The sequence below is a fragment of the Ursus maritimus genome, unplaced genomic scaffold (assembly GCF_017311325.1).
Source record: "Ursus maritimus isolate PB19 unplaced genomic scaffold, ASM1731132v1 scaffold_27, whole genome shotgun sequence".
Classification (NCBI taxonomy): domain Eukaryota; kingdom Metazoa; phylum Chordata; class Mammalia; order Carnivora; family Ursidae; genus Ursus; species Ursus maritimus.
Genome location: NW_024425230.1, coordinates 28,873,206 through 28,895,503, shown reverse-complemented (window position 1 = coordinate 28,895,503; position 22,298 = coordinate 28,873,206). Strand labels below are relative to the sequence as shown.

At 45.5% G+C, this 22,298-nt stretch overlaps 1 protein-coding gene across 7 annotated transcripts in view; it reads right to left on the bottom strand.

The window, feature by feature from the left end:
* Positions 1–161: 161 nt before the first annotated feature.
* Positions 162–22,298, bottom strand: part of SNUPN (snurportin 1) — a 22,833-nt gene continuing 696 nt past the window's right edge. The window contains exons 1-10 of one of the 7 annotated variants that reach the window (XM_040642956.1): positions 21,540–21,586; positions 21,029–21,083; positions 18,887–19,049; positions 14,590–14,737; positions 8,651–8,755; positions 8,207–8,303; positions 6,348–6,445; positions 4,232–4,309; positions 2,625–2,705; positions 162–754 (exon numbers count right to left, since the gene is read on the bottom strand). In XM_040642956.1, coding sequence (XP_040498890.1) covers positions 434–754; positions 2,625–2,705; positions 4,232–4,309; positions 6,348–6,445; positions 8,207–8,303; positions 8,651–8,755; positions 14,590–14,737; positions 18,887–19,044 — 1,086 coding nt within the window. In that variant the 5' untranslated portion in view covers positions 19,045–19,049; positions 21,029–21,083; positions 21,540–21,586 and the 3' untranslated portion in view covers positions 162–433. The other 6 variants (XM_040642957.1, XM_040642955.1, XM_040642958.1 and 3 more) reach the window with 6 other exon arrangements.

Below are 22,298 nucleotides of genomic sequence, written 5' to 3'. Positions count from 1 at the left end.
AAAATGACGTTACTAACAGCAGCAATTGGAAACTCAGCAGAATGCTTAAGTGCTAAAAACAGTGAAATGGGCCAAGACTTGAACAGTCATGGTTTAGGTAGCCTGGGGGGTGGAGGTGGGGGAGGGTCATGACCATCTAAAGTTTAAGAACCACAAACAACTTCTTTCGTAAGAATTACATATATTTACATTGTGGATATCTCGGATACACTTTTCACAGGAATTACTGCTCAAATCCAAAGACCACCCAATCTGGGAACCTCTTTCAATGGTCTGAGCCAGCATTTCAGATAGGAGATAAGCTGTATCCAGCTGGAGTGGCTTTGAAAAGTCCACTCTAAAATGAAATAACCTGTTGTTGTCACTGTCTTCCTCCCCAGCCTTCTTTTTGGGACGAAGCACCACCCTGTGACTCCCCAAGGAGCCACCCTGTTTAGTTCTCCATGAGGCTCCCAGGGGGGTCCAAGCTATGGGGAGGGCTCTTCAGCTTGGGGGTAGACAGGTGTTCCAACTCATAGCGTCCGTTCTCAGACGCCTTGTGTGTGACATTCTCCTTCATGCCTTCCTGGCTCCTCTTGTGCTCAATAATCTGCTGGAGCTGGTGCCCAGCATATTCTGGCTTGGTGGTCAGTGGGCCAGCTGGCACAGCTACGCCAAGAACATCTGACACCATGTAGGGGCGCAGCCAGCCCACCAGAGGAGTGCTTCCAGGGCTATAGTGGGTCTGCTTGTGGTAGAAGAGAAGTCCATCTACCTATAAAAGGGGAAACCAGGGACCAAAATTACTTCTGGGGCCCTGTGTTTCCAGGAGAGCCTATGACACAGGGGCAGCTCTAGTGGGCCAACTTCCTTTCCTGGATCACCGCCAGAGGAAAAAGAATCATTGTTTCTCACACATGCAATTTCTCTAAATGAAGAAATGGCCTAGAAAACTAAATTTTAGAAAATAAAAACATAAATAGCACTTTCTTGTTTACAGGGTGCTTGCTACCCACTACTTTATCCTCTTACCCACCACTGAGGGTGTTTAAGAAAAGGGGCTAGGGCTAGTTCTGGGGTCCTCCCTAAAAACACAGTGTCTGACTCTTGGTTTCAGCTCAGGTCATGATCTCAGAGTCGTGAGATCGAGCCCCACATTGGGCCCCATGCTCCGCATGGTGTCTGCTTGAGATTTTCTCTTCCTCTCCCTCTGCCCCTCCCACTCAGGCTCTCTCTCTCTAAAATAAATAAATCTTAAAAAATAAAAAATAAAAAAATAGGGGCACCTGGGTGACTCAGTCGATTAAGCTCATGTCATGATCCCAGGGTCCTGGGATCAAGCCCTGCATTGGGCTCCCTACTTGGTGGGGAGTCTGCTTCTCCCTTTCCCTCTACCTCTTCCCTGGCTTGTGCTCTCTTTCTCTCTCTCGCTCACTCTCTCTAAGTAAATAAATAAAAATCTTAAAAAACAAAAAACAAAACAAAACAAACCACAACACAGTATTGAAGCAGAAATTCAACTTGAACCCAGGTCATCTGTCCTCAGATCCCATGCACTTTTCACCACTCAGACGTCTCTGTAATGGGTAATGTGCTCCACACACAGAACAAAGCAGGGGAATTGGACAGGGCCTTCCAAGATGCTGGACTGCTGAGCACAGGGGAAACAGGCTATCAGGAAGCCCTGTTCCCCATGCCATTGTTGGCTGCCTAACCTCCCCCTAAATTGTCTGCAAGCTATGTTCTGGGAAACACAGTTTTTCTCAACGGGAAGACCTCCTACAGTCCCACATTTTCTTTTCCATGATTCAGTGACTCATCTCTAAAAAGCATTTATTGTCACTGGGGCATAAGGATTATAAATAAAGATGCTGTTCTTACCACCTTCTTAATTGACTCCCAGAAATGAAGGCAACTCAGCCTTTGCCATTTCCTCATTTGGGAAGCTGTGATCCTTTTAGCAAAATTATATTGAGTTCAAGCAAATACTTGTGGGTGACTGGGCAGAATTTTAAAGGGTATGAGGGCAAAGGAAAGGAAGTGCGCTGAACCTGGAGAGGGTAACTGCAGGTACTGGGATGACAAAGACTGACCAGGACTGAGAAGCTTCTAGGGACATGAGACTTTCAGTTAAACTGGGAAAGTTCTGGACAAACCGGGGCAGGTTGGTCACCCTGCTCCCACGCCAGTGCCCAGCAAGCACTGCCACCCCGAGGGACCATCTGCTCTTGGCAGGGAGGATAAGGAGTTTGTACTTGGTCCGTCAGTCATAGGAGCCCCCAACTTTACCATCATCTATGGCAGTCAAACAAGGGGCCTGACTATCAGGCTTATAGCAGAAAACAGGCACCCAAGAAGGACCTAGGAATGGAAGGCTTGGCCCTTCTGGCGCCCCCACCTGTCTGTACAATGAGGGGTGTAGATGAGCTGTCCTTGTAGGGCCCTTCCAGCTCTGGCATTCAGACTTATCTAGCAGGGTGGAGCTGAGGCTCTGAAGGGCAGTGGCACATCCTTTCCCAGGAATCAGCTTTCAGCCCTTCTCTGATGCTCTGACACAGCAAAGTCAGAGGATATCCTAAGACTGTGTAACCAAGCTTCCCTGTGTCCTGCAATCACGTCAGAGCAATAAAGACAATGGCTGTTACCTCAAAAGGGAAATCCATAGACAGCACCTTACACAGGCTCTCAGGAGTGCAAGGGAAATTCTTTAGCCCCACGAATTTAAACTAAAATAAAAATTAGAGCAAAGAATTAGTATATGTTACAAATAATATTGGTTCCAGCAGTGAAAAACTGTATCAAAGAAGAAAAGTTCAGTCTCATCCTTCCCTCCCTCTCTCCACCCTCTGAATTACTGGGTTGGTAGTCCTCAATCTTGCTTTATCCACAAGAATCACCAGCGGAACTCTTAAAAATCACTGAAGCCCAGGCCCCACCCCGAGATTCTGACTGAATTGGCCTGGGATGAGTCCCAGGCATTTTTTTTTTTTTTTCTTAAAGCTATCCAGTTGATTTTGACACACAACCAGGACTGAGAACCACTGTCCTGTGCTAGGTTTAGGGACTGTATGTTATTCTCGAAGCCATATGACAGTCCTAAAGAAGGGCTAGTGCAGCCCCTTTCACATCAGCAAGGATTTTTAGACTGAACAGTGTAAGAAAATGATTAGGACTAAAACTCTGAAGTCACATTGGCTGGGTTTGACTCCCAACTCTGCCAATCATTTTATCTGTATATGCCTCTGCTTTTCCATCTATAAAATAGGATAATAAAAGTATCTCCCTCATAGGGTTGTTGCATGGGTTCAGTGAGATAACATGCAAAGCACTTAGAACAACATTTCAGACACAGCTGCTCCCATGTTCCCCTCCCTCAATACAAGTTCTTCCAGAACCTTCCTGGTAACATCACTGGATACTAACCCCATCCACTGTCCTGTAATTGGTTATCCGAATTCCTTTAAAAGTGTTGTTAGCAATCTAAGCAAATGCCAATCTATAGGGCTTTGCTAATAAAATGCCCTGAACACAGCTGTCAAATATTTAATCACTGAGTGGGTAGCAAAGACCCATGGGCTGTCATCTTGGGCTGCGGGACCTGGGGGAAGGCAGTCCCCTCTCTGAGCTTACATCCTCATCTGTAAAATGAGGCAGCTGACTAGATGAGGTCACTCTCAGCTCAGATACAAGAACAGAGGTTCTCAAAGTGTGGTCCGCGGACTAGCAGTACCAGCAACACTGGGGAACTTGTTAGAAATGCAAATCCTCAGGCTCACCCTGACCTACTGAATCAGAAACTCGGGCGAGGAGGCCCAGGCATCTGTGTTTACCAGGCCTCCAGATACTGCTGATGCATGCTACAGTTTGAGAACCACTGTACTAGAGTTCTAAATAGCATTATTAATAAAAGCATTCTATATCAACCACTACTTATTGAGTGACCACCATAAGTAGCATGTTAGGAGAACTTGCACATTTGTATCACTTGGTTCTTAGAACAACCCTGTAAAGATGTTATTAACCCTATTACATAGATGAAGAAACTAAGGCCAAATGAGGTTATTAACTTTAGCTAGTAATTGTTAAAGCCAAAACTAGTTCAGATCTGGATGACTGTTAAGCCCACACCCTTCCCGTTGTGCCATCCTGCCTCAAAAACAAGATAATTTCATTCACAGTGATTCTATTTAGATAAAAGAACAATCCAAACCAATCCCCCAAAGAATCCTACACTCCCAACACCAGGCCTTACAGGATTAAGCTTGGTTTTCTCTCCAAGTCCTTCTTCTTCTGGTAACTTTGAATGCATCCAGTAGAATCGGAAATCAGTCTGCCACAGAAAGATGAAATGTTGCTCATTTCAAACTCTAATATGAACAAAAACACCCCATTCTAAATAGCCACCCAATTTATGAAGACCTAAGCTCCTATCATTACCCTCATTGTCCCTTCAAACACTGCCTTAAGGTCAGGAAGATGTTTATAAAATCTTTGAAGATTTTTTCTTAAAACCCAATAAGATTTTTAATAGCAGTTGAACCAACATATATTGCTGAAGGCCTACTATGTGTCAGGCTCCATGCTAAGGACTTTACCGCACATAATCTTATTAATCCTCAACCATACTCTGCAAGTTAGATTACCATTATCTCTATTCTACAGGTGAGGACTTTGAGGCTCATAGAGATTATATTATTTGCCCACAGAAAATAAAATAAAATAAAAGGTGACCCAGGACTCTAACTCCAAAGCACATTATATTAACATTTGTTTTATTTTAATTCTGAAGATCAGAAACTACTATATGGTTGTAACTTCTCACAAACTACTTTATTCTCTGAATTACTGATATGTACCCTTCTGTAGCTATTTGGTGCCTTTTGTTTCTTGTACATTATTTTGCTTTTAAAAATTTTTTAAAAACAGTCTATTCTATATATTATAGAAATACAGGTAATTTTGTTTATTTATTTATTTAAGTTTATTTATTTGAGAGAGAGAACGTGTGCACACACAGGCAGGCAGAAGGGCAGAGGCAGAGGGAGAAGCAGGCTCCCCGCTGAGCAGGGAGCCCTAGGTCGGGTTTGATCCCAGGACATCAGGATCATGACCTAAGCTGAAGGCAGATGCTTAACCAACTGAGCCACCCAGGCGCCCCAAAATACAGGTAATTTTAGTAACTAAATTTTTAAGTTGTGAATACATGTTATGAAACATCCTTCAGCAGAATTAAAGGAAAATATGTTCCAGATTGAATTTATGAGATCTGAGTTTTAGGTGTGGCTCTGTACTAGAGCAAGGTACTTACCATCTGTGGCTCTCGGCTTCCACACCTATATGATGAGGAATGACAACAGCACTCACCTTACAGAGCTGTTGGAAGGGCTTCAATGAGATAAAGCTCACGAAGTGCTTGGCAACGTTAAGTCTTAGCTATTATTGTTAGAACGAGGCGTGTGTTCAAATTCTACAGCACCACCACCTAGCAGCATGCTTTGGAAAATCCTGCTTTGGCTGATGGCTACACTTGGGCCTACATGAGGATCGCCTGGAGGCTTGTTAAAACATGAGCTGACCCCAGAGTTTCTGATCCAGGAGGTCTGGGAATTTGCATTTCTAACCACACTGAGAATGACTGTGATAAACTAATTGATAAGGAGGATAAAAAAAATCACAACTAGAAAACTGAGACAATGATGGGGGCTTGTTGGGAACAGAAATGGCGTCTGAAGGGCTGACCCAGCCTCACTCCGATGACTGCTACTGTCACTCATAGGAATCACCAATCTCAGAAGAACCTTGGGGGAAGGTGAAACTTGAGGGGAGAATATTGGGGCATCTCCTCACTTGGAAACTCTCCTTCCAGAGCTGGCCCCTCAGAGATTCGAGCCGTGTGTCACACCAAGGAGGCCCTGCTGTTTTCAGGGTCAGGATGTGGTTGGTGAAGCAGCAGAGCTGGCTGGAGACTCTTCGGTGGTGACTTAATTCCACCTTCTCCCCCTTGTGCTGCCTGCACAACGTGGCATCCCTGTTGCCCACAATCTCCCCTGCCAGCAAGCCTCCCCCACTCTGGAGAGAGGGGAGGGAGCGGCTGCAGCTTCTACAAAGTCCCAGCCTACCCCTCTGCTTTGTTTCACTCTTTCCTCCCCTCAAGAATTGCTGTACTTCCCTTAGTTCCTCCTACTTCTTTTTTTTAAATGAAGCTAATTTAAACACACTCAAAGATGCAAGGAACATTAGATAATGTTCTTGATATACCACATCCTGTGCACACCAAGAAGCTGGTCACGTACCAAACCCACATGCTGAGCCACTATCCCGGGAGGAGAGGAGAACACAGGAGACATGAGGAGAGTATCAATCCTCACCTGGCAGTCATAAAAAGGGTGTCCCCTCCAGCACATCACATCTAGAACATAGTAGGTCTGGTTCACCTCGCTGTAAATGCAGTCCAGAATGGTGTAGTCTGGGGACACAGAGCAGAAAGTCAGCACAGGGTACCTCTTCCAATTCGAGTGCATTAGGGAGAAAGTTCTTCGTGGCCCTTTCTTGCTCCTGGTGCAGCTTAAGGGTGATGTGAGTAGGACAGTATGAGAAAGATCAAGGCAACCCTTAAGCCAGGTGGGAATTCTAAACTTTTAGATAAACTGGGACATTTACTCACCTTAGAAAAGCTCCAGTCCAAAAGCAAGTAATCTTCCATTTTAATTTACATGCACTTTTGAGTTCTTATTATGGATGGTGCATTATGTGAGGAATATTAACAATAAGTAATCCCTGCCTTTAAGGAATTTACAATCCAGTTAAGGAGATAAGATGATATACAGAAAAGAACCAAGAGCTGAACTGTACAACACAGGGGCGCCTGGGTGGCTCAGTCGGTTAAGTGACTCTTCAGGTCATGATCCCAGAGTCCTGGGATCGAGCCCCACATCAGGCTCCCGGCTCAGTGGGGGCCCTGGTTCTCCCTCTCCCTCTGCTGCTCCCCCTGCCTGTGCTCTCCTGCTCTCTGTCAAATAAATAAAATCTTAAAAACAACAACAACAACAACAAAGTTGTAAAATGCAAACTAAGAACAACAGGAATTCCAGAAGAGGGAGATTGGAGCAGCAGGAAATACTTCACGGAAGAGATGGTACATGAACGTAGTCTTCTGGGATCAGAGGATTAAAACAACAGGGCAGAGGGGAGGAGGGAGGGCACTTCAGGCCAGAATACTGACATGGCGTGAGCAAAGGCCTACAGGTGGAATGAACTGGGCACATGTGGGGAACAAGCAGGCAAGCAAGCTGAACAGAGCTAGGAGTGGGTATAAGGACTAGGGGAAAGACATGAGGATGGGTGAGCCAAAACTCACACATGAAGCGCTCTAAAAGCCAACAGAAAAGTCTAGCCTCAGTACCAAGCACACGAGGAACCACCGAGGGAGCCTGAGCAGGCAGGAAAGACAACAGCGTTCAGGCCCAGCTCTGCCACTTCAATGAATGGCTGTGGGCAAGTAATTAACAGCCATGATCTTAGTCTCCTCAGCTGAGCCTAGGTTGGAGGGAGAGGCTAAGGTTAGAACAACGGTGAAGGAGAAAAGGGAACTAGGCAGGAAACCCTAGCAACAGCTACTGTACTTTACACTTGGCATTTTGAGGGACCTACCCCCCAAAACTGCACGTGTCACCTTGTAATGGATGTCCATGGGGAAGGTGTGTCGACTTTAATTCAGGGATTTGTTACCCATAAGGCCTCATAAGGCTGCATCTATTCTGCAACTGAGGTGGCCTGACCTTGAAGAAGATGACCTGAATCCAGTGGGTTGGATTGACCTTGAAGGGGATGGCCCAAATCCAAACATACAGTTTCAAAGGTATGCTTCCAAAGTGAGTCTTTAAAGCAAGTAACCAAGGGCCTTCCACTGTCTTTTACTAATTATAAAACTTAATAAATATGAGCATCTGGCTGGCTCAGTCAGCAGAACACGTGACTCTTGATCTTGGGGTCATGAGTTTGAACCTCTGTTGGGTGTAGAGATTACTTTTTTTTTTTTTTAAAGATTTTATTTATTTGACAGAGAGAGAGACAGCCAGTGAGAGAGGGAACACAGGCAGGGGGAGTGGGAGAGGAAGAAGCANAAAAAAAAAAAAAAAAAATATATATATATATATATATATATATGTATGTATGTATTTCTAAACAAGCAAACAAATGTAACAAATAGACAATTTTATGTAGGTACCTTTTGCTGTTGTTGAGTTTCGCCTGTTGCCTCCTGGCAGAAGGGAAGGAAACCTGTTGACACAGTAACCACTCTTGGTGTAGGCGCTGGTAGAACCCTGTGGGAAAGTTACCATTCCCATTAGGCATCAAGGTCTCCTCACCCTCTTGCTTCCACAGTCTGCAGGGGCGTCATCAGCCCAAAGATGGCTCTCAACAAATCCATCCTGCAGGAAAGCATTTCAACCCCCATGCCAGGCACAGCTGCTGCAACAGAAAAGGAACGCAAAGTGCGGGCAACCCTCTCGGGCCCCCCTCCCTCCTCAGGAGCTTTGTACTACCACTTTGCTATCGCTCAATAAACCTTGCTTTGCTGCCCACCAAAAAAAAAAAGGAACACGAAGTGCAAAGAATCCCTCCTGCTACAGACCAGGCATACTGGGATAGGGAGGAGGCAGCGACTTACCCTGGAGGCCACAATCAGGGCCCTTTTTCCGACAGGGCACACAACCACAATCCATTCCTGCCCTAAATCCGAAGGAACGTCAATTAACCACTCAGACAGCATCAACTGGGAACATAAAAAAAAATGGCATTAAAAATCAACAGGGGTGGGGTGCCCGGCTGGCTCAGTCGGTAGAGCATGCGACTCTTGACCTCAGGGTTATGAATTCAAGCTCCACGTTGAGTGGAGAGATTACTTAGAAAAATGAAATATTAAAAAAAAATCAACAGGGGTGTGCTGCTGCAAAGTTTGCAATGACAAAGACTTCGCATCCTATACACACAACGAAGATACACGTAAGGCTGACAGTAGACCTCTGCCCCACTAGCTTTCAGTCGACTTGTCTCAACTGACGGGATGGAGGCCGCTCACTGTGAGCTTCAACTTCTCTCATCTTCATTTCCTGCATCCATACCCATTCTTACCACCTCGCCTCCTGTGTCTGGGTGACGGGACTTTCTTCCTCCCCTTACTCTGTCCATCCACCTTCTGTTCTCATAACTACTACCTTCCAGGGGCTATACCTAGGGATGAACAAGGTCCCTGACCCTGAGATGCTTTTAATCTAGATCATCATTTCTCAACCTGGTGACCCCAAATACTGTACAAAGGATGTTGGGAAATCTGCCTCAAGGGGGGGATGAAGAATGAAATCTTGCTATTTGCAACGATGTGGATGGAGCTACAGTATATTATGCTAAGTGAAATAAGTCAGTTAGAGAAAGACAAATACCATATGATCTCACTCATTTGTGGAATTTAAGAAAGAAAACAGATGAACATATGGGGAGGGGGAAAAGAAAAAAAGGAGAGAGGGAAACAAGCCATAAGTGACTCTTAATGATAGAGAAAAACTGAGGGGTGACAGAAGGAGGTGGGTGGGGGATGGGCTAGATGGGTGATGGGTATTAGGGAGGGCACTTTTGATGAGCACTGGGTATTGTATGGAAGTGAATTCACTGAAATCCAGAAACCAATATTGCACTGTATGGTAACTAACAAAATTTAAATTAAAAAAAAAGGGGGAGTGGTGGTGAAACAAATTTTGCAAAGATTAACTCATGGCTCAATTCCTCCCATCTACACAGAGACTGGCCTATCAACGAATAGCCCCCACAGAATTTTTCACCTCTCCTTCCCCCTAGGCCCACAAAATGCTCAAGCCCTAATGGTCAAAAACAAAACAAAAATGAAAACCTTTTATCACTCTGCGTTTCTGTTAAACTATCCCACTTTGTCCTTCTTAAAACGACTTCATATTTCTAGATGCTGCCCTCCTGCCCACCCTGACAACCTCAGTCCAGACTTGCTACCCCGCAGTCAGAGGCCATCAATGACCTGCTCGCTGCCAAGTCTCTCTCTTCCCTCTCCTCCCCCTTATCTCCCTCTGCTCCACTCCTCATGTGACGCTGCCGGTCACCACCTCCTCATCCTCCTTGACACATGTTCCCTTGGCCATGTGAGCCAGTGCTATTCTTTTTTTTCCCTCCAAACACTCCTCCACACACTCCCCCAAAACATGTAGAGAATCTTCAGGAGGCTGTTTTAGGTTCTTTTCTTTTCTCTTGGATGCTGTCCACTCGGGTCTGGGTCACATCTACTTCTACAGCCTCAGCGGCCACTTCTGAGAGGACACCCCCTAATTCTCCTTCTGTTTCTCTTCTTTCCTTTTTTTTTTTCCTTAAGTAAGCTCTGCACCCAACACGGGGCACAAACTCACAACCCCGAGATCAAGAGTTGCACACTCCACCGACTGAGCCAGCCAGGTGCCCCAATTCTCTTGCTTTTTCATCTCCAGACTGCTTTCCTTTCCTCCGGACCTATATTTCCAGCCATCCACGTGGTATCTCTTTCTCTGCTTGCTCTCTGTGTACCTTAAACTCAGTGTCCCCAAAACAGGATTCATGGCCTTCGGTCGCCCAAGCACCTTCCATCCCTGAAATCCCCTCCTTCCCCTTCTGCACCCTGTAGCCCTGTTAATGGCAATACCATTCTGTAACTGAATCTTTTTTTTTTTTAAAAAGACTTTATTTATTTATTTGTCAGAGAGAGAGAGAGAGAGCATGCACAAGCAGGGGGAGTGGCAGGCAGAGGGAGAAGCACTGGCTCAGCTGGGAGCTCGATGTGGGACTCGATCCCAGGACCCTGGGATCATGACCTGAGCTGAAGGCAGATGCTTAACCAGCTGAGCCACCCAGGCGTCCCTCTGTTACCGAATCTTAAACTAAGCATAATCAACATGTCCTTAAAGAATGGTAGTGATACAACACCAAAAGCACATGTGACAAACCAAAGGATAGATAAATAAGACTACAACAAAATTTAAAACTTTGGTGCTGCTGATGATACCATCAAGAAAGTAAAAAGAAAACCCACAGAATGGGAGAAAATATTGCAAATTATGTATCTGATAAGAGACCTGTATCTAGAATATATAAAGAACTCTTACTACTTAATAATAAAAGACAACCTAATTAAAATATGGGCACAGAGGGGCACCTGAGTGGTTTAGTTGGTTAAGTGTCTGTCTCTTGATTTTCGCTCAGGTCATGATCTCAGAGTCATGAGATTGAGCCTGTGTCAGGCTCCGTGCTGGGCGTGGAGACTGCTTATGATTCTCTCTCTCCCTCTCCCTCTGCCCCTCCTCTCGCTTTCTTTCTCTCTCTCTCTCCTTCTCTCTCTCTCTCCTGCTCTCTGTAAAAAATGGGCATAGATAATTCTCCAAAGAAGATATACGAATGGTTAATAAGCACATGAAAAGATGCTCGGTATCATTAGTCCTTAAGGAAATGCAAATCAAAACCATGAGACACCACTTCACACCCTCTAGGATGGCTATCGTCAAAAGGATGGACAATAACAAGCACTGGCAAAGATGTGGAGACATCGGAGCCCTCATGCACTGCTGGTGGGAATGTAAAATGCCCTCGTCACTTTGGAACACAGTATGGCAGCTCCTCAAAACGTTAAACATAGAATGACCATACGCCCTAGTCATTCCATTCCCAGGTATATACCCAAGAGAAATGAAAACATATCCACGTAAAAACTTGTTCGTGACTCTCCGCAGCAGCATTATTATTCACAACAGACAGAAAGTGGGAGCAACGCAAATGCCACCACCTGACGGGTAGACCAGCCAAATGCGAGGTATCCGGACAACAGAACATTATCTGGGAATAAAAAGAAATGAAGTCCTAACGCATGCTCCAGCACAGATGAACTGGAAAAACCTCATGCTAAATCAAAGAAACTAGACACGAACAGCACATCTTATATGATTCCACTTATAGGAAATGTCCAGAAGAGGCGAATCCAGAGACAGAAAATAGATTACTGACTGCTAAGGGCTGGGGGAAAGGAAGAATGGGAGTTGACTGCTGATGGGTACGAGGGTCCTTCTGGTGGTGAAGAAAATGTTCTGGATTTAGAGAGTTCTGTGACTATACTAAAAAACAAGGAATTGTATCCTGTAAATGTGTGAATTGTATGGTATGTGAATTTATCTCAACATGGCTGTTTACTTATTTTTTAAAGATTTTATTTATTTATTTGACAGAGAGAGAGACAGCAAGAAAGGGAACACAAGCGGGGGCGGGGGGGAGAAGCAGGGAGGCTCCCCACCGAGCAGGGAGCCTGATGCGGGGCTCGATTCCAGGACCCTGGGATCATGACCCAAGCCGAAGGCAAATGCTTAACAACTAAGCCACATGGGCACCCCTCAACATGGCTGTTTAGAACAACAGTAGCTGATATTTGTGGGGCATTTATTAAGGGCTCTGGGCTAGGTATTTAGGGTACACTATCTGCTTCAATCTTTCTAACAATCCTGTGAAATAGTACTGTAACTATCCCCATTCTACAAATAAGAAACCAGAGACTTAGAGTGATTACATAACCTGCTCAAGGTCAACAAAGACACTGGCTTTGAGGTCGGGTCGACATGACTTCAGAGCTTAAATACTTAACTACTTCTCTCACTGCCTCTTCTATCCGAAACACTGTTAAATTCCGTCCATTCGTCCTGGTAACCCTTCTCACACTCATGACCTCATTTCCTTCGAACCCTCACTGCCCTCAGCGCTGGCAGCAGATCGTTTTAGCAAAGCTAAGCAACCTACTCCAGCCTCTCTCTTCTAGGCCCTTCTCTACATAGACGTGCATGTCATACAAAGTCTGAACTCTTGTCCCTGGCTCAAAAATTTTCGGTGGTTCCCCACAATCTGAAACACAGTCTACACTCCCGCACATGTTTCTGCTGTATTCCTCCCTCCAACGCTATGCTGCTCCATCCTCATTGGCCTGCACACTGCTCTCAGCACACCATATATTCCTCCCACCTTGGAGCTCCTGCTCAGCCCTCTTCCTGCTGCCTGGAAGGCCCTGGAATGCTCTGTACCTCTGCCTGTCAATGTCCTACCTCTTCTCGAGGTGACTGGCTGGCTCAGTGGGTTAAGTGGATGCCTTTGGCGCAGGTCATGATCCCGGGGTCCCAGGATGAGCCCTGCCCCTGCATCTGGCTTCCCTGCTCAGGGGGGAGTCTGTTTCTCCCTGTACCCCTCTCCCTGCTCATGTAAATACACTCTCTCTCAAATTAATAAATAAAATCTTTAAAAAAGAAAAAAGCTGCCTCCTCTTTCATTAACTTTTTCCTGATTTCACAACCCTACTTCCTTCCTTGCTGTTAGCTAATCTCACTTTCTTAGAGCAAAAACCATAATCCTCACTTATTCTAGGAGTACAGGGGTCATTTCTGACCCTTGTCCATCTTCCCACACAAAGCCTAGCTAAATACAGAGCAGTGCCTTCGACAATACTTGCTGAACAGAACTGAACTGTACTTTGTCATAGAAGATGTTATCTGTGCTAGCACAGAAAGAAGATGGGAGTATGTGTACCCAGAAACCATATTCTTTTTTTTTTTTTAAGAGTTTATTTATTTATTTGGCAGAGAGAAGAGAGAGAGAACAAGCAGCGGGAGTGGCAGGCAGAGGGAGAGGGAGAAGCAGGCTCCCTGATGAGCAGAACGCCCGATGCAGGGCTTGATCCCAGGACCCTGGGATCATTAGGACAGCTGAAGGCAGACACTTAACCAGCTGAGCCACCCAGGCACCCCCAGAAACCATATTCTAACAGCGAGACAGGATTCTGAAGTGACAAGACACTTGGGTTATAGAGAGAAGAATATAATAGCAAGGTAGAGCCCCGGTCCCACTTGGATCCATACCCTGCCTTCCAGAATACCTGGACTGCCTGAAGCACAGAACAGTCTCCATGCCTGCTTCCCCTATGGCTCCACAAATCACACTGGTTTCTTTCTGCAACCAACAGACCACTCAGTTAAGTTTGTTATAGTCATCTATTGTTTCATGGGCTCAACCTCATGTAGGCCAACGGGCTCGCCTGGGGTGGCTGGCCAGGTGCCCCATATTCAAGGACAGCTGTCCTCCTCACCTTCCACCATCTGAATGTGAAGATCCAAAACTGACATGTTAGTCTACTGCTCAGGAAAGACTACCAACCTAGGAGGTGGGGTGGGGGCAGTGCTAGCCTGGGCAGGTCCAATCTAGAGTTGCCCTACAATGACCACTAAGAAATGACAAGTGCATGGACTCTATTGGTGTATCAATAGCTCGGTGGCTTTCTGCAGCAGGCTGGTGACCTTTGGTTATAGTATGGGGTAAAGGTTCTCAAACCCAGCACCCACAGCCTCCCTCAGTGACCCCCCTGTCAGCACAGGGCACTGTAAGCCATTTCTTCTCTTAGTCCATACATTCTATGCATATAAACAGCTTCTTTGCCATCCCCCATTCCTTCCTCCTGTCTCCTCCTCCTCTCCTTATGGCAACATTTACTTCGGTGGGGCTGGATCTGGGCCTCACCTTCCCTGGACTACTCACTTGATTAGCATAGCGTTTTGGTAATTTCTTGCCAGTGTCAACGTCCATCTCTTCATCATCTTTCTTATCTTCCTCTTCCTCACTCTCCATTCCTGTCCAGTCATCTTCAGCCAGTCTTCTAGCATGATTCACGTAATCCAGCCGCTTGCTGGAGAAAAGGCACAAGGACAGGCCTTTATGTCTCCTAGGAAGACCCCCTACAATGTGACAAGTTTAGTTTAACTCAAAGGCTTTAAGTTCAGGAGCACCTTGAGGATTCTAGTGGAAGAGATGGTAGAATTTCCTTCGTAAGGCTAAACTAGTGATAGCCCCCTCACTGGTCCTATGTAGGAAACCCCCTCTGAACACACTCAGCCTTCCTCAGAGTTTCCTAAAAACAGGCAGAGTAACACGTTGAAAGAAGTTTTCAAGTTTCACTAGCTGGAAAGGCCTGACCCTGCTCCCACTCACCCCATTCCAGATTCCCATCTCTACACCCCCTTAGAGCTGACACTTTCCTGCTTGGCAGGCATCTCATCCAAAGGTCCCTGGTGATTGAAGAGACGAATCACTCAGATGTGGTGAGGAGTAGAAAACAAGGACCACTTCTGGGGCTTTCCAATTTATACAGCTTTCTTCCTTTATTATTTATTTATTTATTTATTTATTTAAAAAAAGATTTTATTTATTTCACAGAGAGACAGAACATACAAGCAGGGGGAGCAGCAGATAGAGAGAGAGAAGCAGGCTCTCTGCTGAGCAGGGAGCCCAATGTAGGGCTTGATGCCAGGACCCGGGATCTTGACCTCAGCTGAAGGCAGACGCTTAACCGATGGATCCACCCAGGTGCCCCTCTTTATTTTTTAAAGATGTATTTATTTATTTGAGAGAGAGCGAGAGCGAGCTTGTGTGTGCACGTGGCGGGGGCAGGGGCAGAGGGGGAGAGAATCTCAAGTGGACTCCCCACTGAGCATGTAGCCCAACCCTGAAATCATCACCTGAGTAAAAATCAAGAGTGGGATGCTTAACTGAGCCACCCAGGTGCCCCTAATTTATATGGCTTTCTGAGGAGCAGCTAGGCCTTCTTCCAGTCCTTCCTTTCCCTCCTTTCTTTCTTTCTTTCTTTCTTTCTTTCTTTCTTTCTCTTTCTCTTTCTCTTTCTTTCTTTCTTTCTTTCTTTCCTTCCTTCCTTCCTTCCTTCCTTTTTAATATTTTATTTATTTGGGGCACCTGGGTGGCTCAGTTGGTTAAGTGCCTGCCTTCGGCTCAGGTCATGATCTCAGGATCCTGGGATCGAGCCCCATGTCAGGCTCTCTGCTCAGCAGGGAGTCTGCTTCTCCCTCTCCCTCTGTGCTCTTCCTCTTTCTCTCTCAAATAAATAAGATCTTTTTTTTAAAGATCTTATTTTTTAATATAAGATCTTTTTTTTAAAGATCTTATTTAATAAAATAAGATCTTTTTTTTTTTAAAGATCTTATTTATTTATTTGTCAGAGAGAGAGAGAACACAAGCAGGGGAGGCAGCAGGGAGAGGGAGAAGCAGGCTCCCTGCTGAGCAAAGGGCCCTATGGGGTACTTGATCCCCAGACCCTGGGGTCATGACCTGAGCTGAAGGCAGATGCTTAATCGACTGAGCCACCCAGGCATCCCATCAAATAAATAAATTAAATCTTAAGAAAAAAAGATTTTATTTATTTGAGAGAGAGAGAGAAGGAATGAGTCGGGGAGGGGCAGAGGGAGAAGCAGATTCCCCATGGTGCAAGGAGCCTGACTCGGGACTTGATCCGAGGCCCCTGGGATCATGACCCGAGTCAAAGGCAGACGCTTAACCGACTGAGCCACCCAGGTACCCCCTTCTTCCAGTTCTTATCTGACTTTCATAACAGCCCTCTTAGTTTATAATTTAACATTTCTTTTATTAAATAGTTTATTTATTTAGGGGTGCCTAAAGAGACAGAGCACAAGCCGGGGATAAGTACACTTCCCACTGAGCAGGGAGCCCGATGCGTGGCTCAATCCCAGGACCCTGAGATCATGACCTGAGCAGAAGGCAGATGCTTAGCAGACTGAACCACCGCCCCTCGATTTAATATATCTTTTACTTATTTCCCTTTACTGTTATCCTCCTGTAAAAAAAAAAAAACAACCTACATATTCTAGAAAGCTTAGGCGATTGATTAAAAAAGAATAAGAACTAGGGTGCTTGGGTGGCTCAGTTGGTTGAGCTTCTGATTCTTGGTTTCAACTCAGGTTGTGGTCTTGGGCTTGTTGGATTGAGCCCCACATGGGCTCTGTGCTCAGTGTGGAGTCTGCTTGAGATTCTCTCTCCCTTTCCCTCCCCCTCAGTCCTCCTCCAGCTCATGCTCTCTCTCACAAATAAATCTAAAAAAAAATTTAAAAAGAAAGAAAAAGAAAGAATAAGAACTGTTTGGAACCTGATTGTTCCAAAGTGATTTGTAGATACCATGTAACCTCCTGCACTTGGTTTCTCAATGCTAGGCAAGATCTACCACTGAGGCAATGAGACCCACTCAGCTGGTTTCCTCTCAAACACACACACAAGTTCATGCACATTCCTGTGAAGATGCACACCAGAGAGAGCACATGTGAGCACAATGGTCTTTTATTTCAAGAATAAGGAAGAGCTGGCGTACTTGTACATGTGCAAAAGGATGCATATCCACGGTTCTTTCCTATGCATTGTTTGTAATCACAAGAGAAGGAAACTACCCAGATGCCCACCAGTAGGGGATTGGTTAGATTACACTATGAATTATCCATTCAATAGAACACCAGGCACCCTAATAAAGGAATGAGATGGTACCGATACAGAATCTCTCCACAAAAATGCTGTTAAATAAAATGTGCAGAACAGTGTACTGTATGCTACTTCTGTTTAAAAAAAAATGGTATATACACATACAGCCACACACTTGCTCATATCTGCACAGAAGATCTTTGGAAAGATACAAAAGAAACTAATAATATGGGAGAGGAACTGAATGGCCAGAGGACAGAATTGGGAGGGAGACTTTATTTTCTTTTTTAATTTTTTTTTTTTTAAGTATAGTTGACACACAATGTTACATTAGTTTCAGGTGTACATACAGTGATGCAACTTCTCTCTATTATCCTGTGCTCACCACAGGCGTAGCTACCATCTATCAGCATACAACGCTATTAAATATCATTGACTGTATTCCCTACAGTGTGACTTTTATTTCCGTGACTCAGTCATTCTGTAACTGGAGGCCTGTATCTCCCACCCCTTCACCCATTTTACCCATTCTCCTACCCCCTTCCCTCTGGCAACCACCAATTTGTTCTCTGTACTTACAGTCTGATTTTACTTTTTGTTTATTTATTTGTTTTGTTTTTCAGAGTCCACATATGAGTGAAATCATATGGTATTTCTTTTTCAGTCTGACTTATTTCACTTAGCATCATACTGGGATGGAGACTTTTCACCATATACTCTTACAAATTTTGAAATTTGAATGTGAATACATATAATTAATGTGTTATCTATCTCAAAATAATTAATATAATTTTTAAACGACAGAGGTGGGGGTGGGGAAGGGGCTAGGTGATCCGAGAACATAATCTGCAAGCAACCCAGAGGCCACAGGGAACCATTTTTGCTAAACACATCCAATAATGCAGCACTGGGCAGAATGCAGAGCGTGGAGAAACTGTGCAGCTGTTAATAGTTCCTTCGAATCCTCAATTCCTTATGACCAAGAAGAGGCCTGTGTTGTACTCAGGATAAATGGACAGGCCCTGCCTTCAGAGCAGCCCAGCCTCAAGCACTCCTATCCTGCTCTCTTCCCCTGCTTGCTCATTTTGGCATTGAGAATTCAGTGTATGGAAGACATTTCCTCAAATTCCCTGTGGAATTATTTGTATTGAACTCTCAAGGGCTCCACAGAAACATTTGGGCTGAAGGCAGACAGGAAGACCACACCAATGCCAGGATTTAGAGTGCAGAAGCCACACAGGGAATGTGGGGAGTGGAAGTCTGGGCGTGGCTTTCACAAGTCCCTAAATCGCAAAGCTCAGTACTATTGCCAGGAAAAAAAAAAAATTTATCCAAATAACTGAGCTTTTGCTTTCAAAATTCAGTCTCTCCCTGCGTTTCCATCTTTTCCTAAGCTTTCAGTGTAAAGGATGTCTATCTCTGCCAGGATTTACCCCTCCCAATCTCACGGGCAAGATGTACCTACAAAGGGTCTACTTTGAAGAGACAGACCGAGAGCCTCCTGATTGGTTCACAGCTCCCAGCCTGAAGAAAGAGGCCAAAGAGTTAAAGCATCCCTTACGATTTCTGCAGTTCCAATAACCGGCGGCGCCGCTCACTCTGTTCCAAGGAACTGTGTTTGGACTTGTACTGGGACAGGCGGGGGTGTGGGGCAGCTGTGCTGTTCAGATCTTGAGACACACAAAAGCTACTAGCCAGGGCTTGACTCAGCTCTTCCATCTTCCCTACAAAGGAAAACATAAGAAAACCGTTCATTGATTTTCTATCACCTCCTGTGTACAGACTAAGTTATAATGTAACATGATGGCTACATTCCTAAAAAAAACTCACTTAATCCAAAATCACAACTGCTTCTACGGGGAAAAAGGAAGTTAAAGGGTAAATGAGTGTATATGAGCAATAGCATTATTTCCAGCGGATATTTCAATAATGATCATCTTGATAGCTCTCAGCGAACAGATATATATTTACACATCAAACACTAAGCAAGTTCACCCTGGGATTGAATCTAGCTTTGCTTTGTCATTCATTACCAGCAGCCCTGTCACTAATTCCTTCTTACCATCATTACTATCTAGTGATGTGATAAAATATCTAATTTTTCCCTGAATAGTTCAAAATAGCCATTACTCAATAACTAATATAACTTATTTTTAATGCATACATTTTTTAATATTTTTTAAAAGATTTTATTTATTTATTTGACAGAGAGAGAGAGAGAACACAAGTAGGGGGAGCAGCAGGCAGAGTGAGAGGGAGAAGCAGGCTTCCTGCTGAGCAAGGAGCCCAATATGAGGCTCGATCCTAGGACCCTGGGATCATGACCTGAACTGAAGGCAGACGTTCAACCGAGCCACCCAGGCACCCATATATTATTTTTTAAAGCTCTATGCCTAATGTGGGGCTTGAACTCACAACCCTGAGATCAAAAGTCACATGCTCCACCAACTGAACGGGCCAGGCGACCCTCTAATATAACTTTCTGGAGTAAATTTTATCCAATTATTGTTTGATTCTTTAATAAATGCCAACTTACATTAAGAAAATTTAGCTGGTCCTGGGGCTCCTAGAGCAAGGCAAGGGGAGCCCAAAACCCAAACCTCGTAGTTGCTTTCTCATTTTATAGTTTGTTTGGTTTGTTTGGGGTGGGAGAAAGGAAGGTTTCAGGGCTACCCATGTAGGACTCACTTGGAAAAGAGCTGGAATGTAGAAGGCTGCCTACCAGTTAACACCAAGGAGTGTGAAAGACTGACCTGTGGTACATTTGGGAGATGGAGTAGATTGGAGACAGAGTACCCAGGTATGCCCTAAAGGATAAGAATGGAGAGGAAAGGGTGAATTCACACTTAACTCACCCTCCTGTGAATGAAGGTATGAAGTGGCATAAGAGCTTAGCTAAGGGTTAAAGGTGTGCCTCAGAGTGTAAGAAAATAGGAACATTTAGGAGAAATCCAACTGTCAAAGCTGGGCTGCCTAACCCTTCAGGTCTAGTATAAACCAGAGAGCACCACCAGTACTTAAACTCCACCTCAGGACCCACTGCTCTGAGCACAAAACCAACAGGTTCATTCCAGAGCCTCCATGGTTAAAAAAAATTCTATGGGCCTCTACTTGGCAATGAGTTACTTTCCATTGCACATTTGAAGTCAGATTTTTTCCCTAATTTGCAGCATTTTTTTTTTAATTTGAAAGGAACTTTAAAAAAAATTGTGGTTAAAACCCATGACATAAAATTTACCATCTTAACTATTTTTAAGTTACAGTTCAGTAGTTGTTGTGCAACCAATTTCCAGAACTCTTCTCATCTAGCAAACCTGAACCTCTATACCCATTAAACATGAAAGGAATTTTTTTTTTTTAAACTTAAGATTTACATACTATCGGTGTGGATTTGAGGCGAATCTTAACATATTTGTTATGCAACCAGGGTGGCCATTTGTGGTTGAGGCTGGGTGATGAGTACTTGGGATCCATAATGGTATGCTATTTTCCGTGTTTTACTGACTTTTGTATAAGTCTAAACACTTTCATAATGCAATCTTTTATTAAAAAATTAATTATGTCTTCGGCTTACCAAAGTAATGCCCAAATCTAAAATACACTTATTAGGCCGTATTACGCTTTATCTCGGTGTGGCCTCCCGTTTTGCCAAGAATCACAAAATCGCTAAACACGCCTTGGATACCGGGGCGGCCCACTGTACCTTCATGGCTGGCTTTGGCTGGCTCCTGCTCTTTCAGCCCATTCCTCGGATGGTCCTGCCGCCAAGGGTTCTGACCTTATCCCGGGTGGTCTCGACCAGACCCACGCGCGTTCCTGCCGCCACTGCCGACTCCTCCTCCCCCTCCCCCGCATCCCTCAGTCAGGGATCAAGGCCTGCTCTGCGGCTTCCACCGGGCTTCAGCCCCGGGGCCTCTACCTGCCCCACTTGGTCGTCCACCCTGCCACAGTCCCGCAGTACCTCTCTCTAGGGAAGAGGTCCCGTAGACCACACATGATTCGCCCCTCCCCCACAAAAACTACCTGAGGAGTCCTGGCCCCACAGCCTGAAACAGAAAAGCAGCAGCGCGCCCGAGGCGAGCCCGGGCCTGGCTCTGCCTCTCCAAGGGACACCACGGGAGGCCAGGAGTGCTAGCCGACTAGAGGGAGTCACAGCCGGGCTCCGAAGAGCGACTCGGGAGCCGGCGGGGCCTAAGCTCGAACCCAGGACTCACCCGCCGGAGATGACAGTTCCAGGAGCCGCGGCCGCCGCTGCCGGGGGTCGACCAATCAGCTGCCCGGGGAGAGCCGGGCCCGCCCCCTGGGCCGCAGCCGCGCCGCCGGGCCCACCCGCCACGCGCCCGGAGTTTCCGGTTCCGCCCACCGTCGTGAATGCCTGTAGTGCTTCGGCCATCCGGTAGCTCGCGGCCGTTATTTCCTCCTTCAATGGCTGGCGTTTTATCGGTCGGCCAGAGCAGGGGTCCTGGCTCTTGTGAGATCCATCCGGGCTTTAGGGGTACACCAGCAGTCCGCTCCCTCTTCTGTGCTTGTGCTTTTTGTACGGACAGTGCCAATTGTCTGAATGATACCCCCCTTTCCGTCGACTCCTCACACCAAGTCTCAATTAGATATTCTCGCCTTATTCGCTCTGACTGCACCGAGCGGTCCCATTGCTCGGTTTGGGAGCCTGTTTATTACTCGGCTGTGGGCTTGGGAATGGCGGGGACCTGGCTTGATTCCTGCTTCGTAGGCAGCGTCCAGCACAAAATATGGCACTCAGTAGATCTTGGTAAAGAAATCATTGAATAAGTGCAAGGGGTGGAGGGGAAGCAGCCGAGATTTAGTTAGGAGAGCTAATCAAAGTAGAGTGCAGCCTCTCCGAGGGAGGGGACTGATGAAACGCAAACTAAAAATACAACAGCCATTTATTGAATGCCAGACACTGCTTCACATGCATTATCTCCTTTAATCTTCAAATAACCCAAGGAAATAGA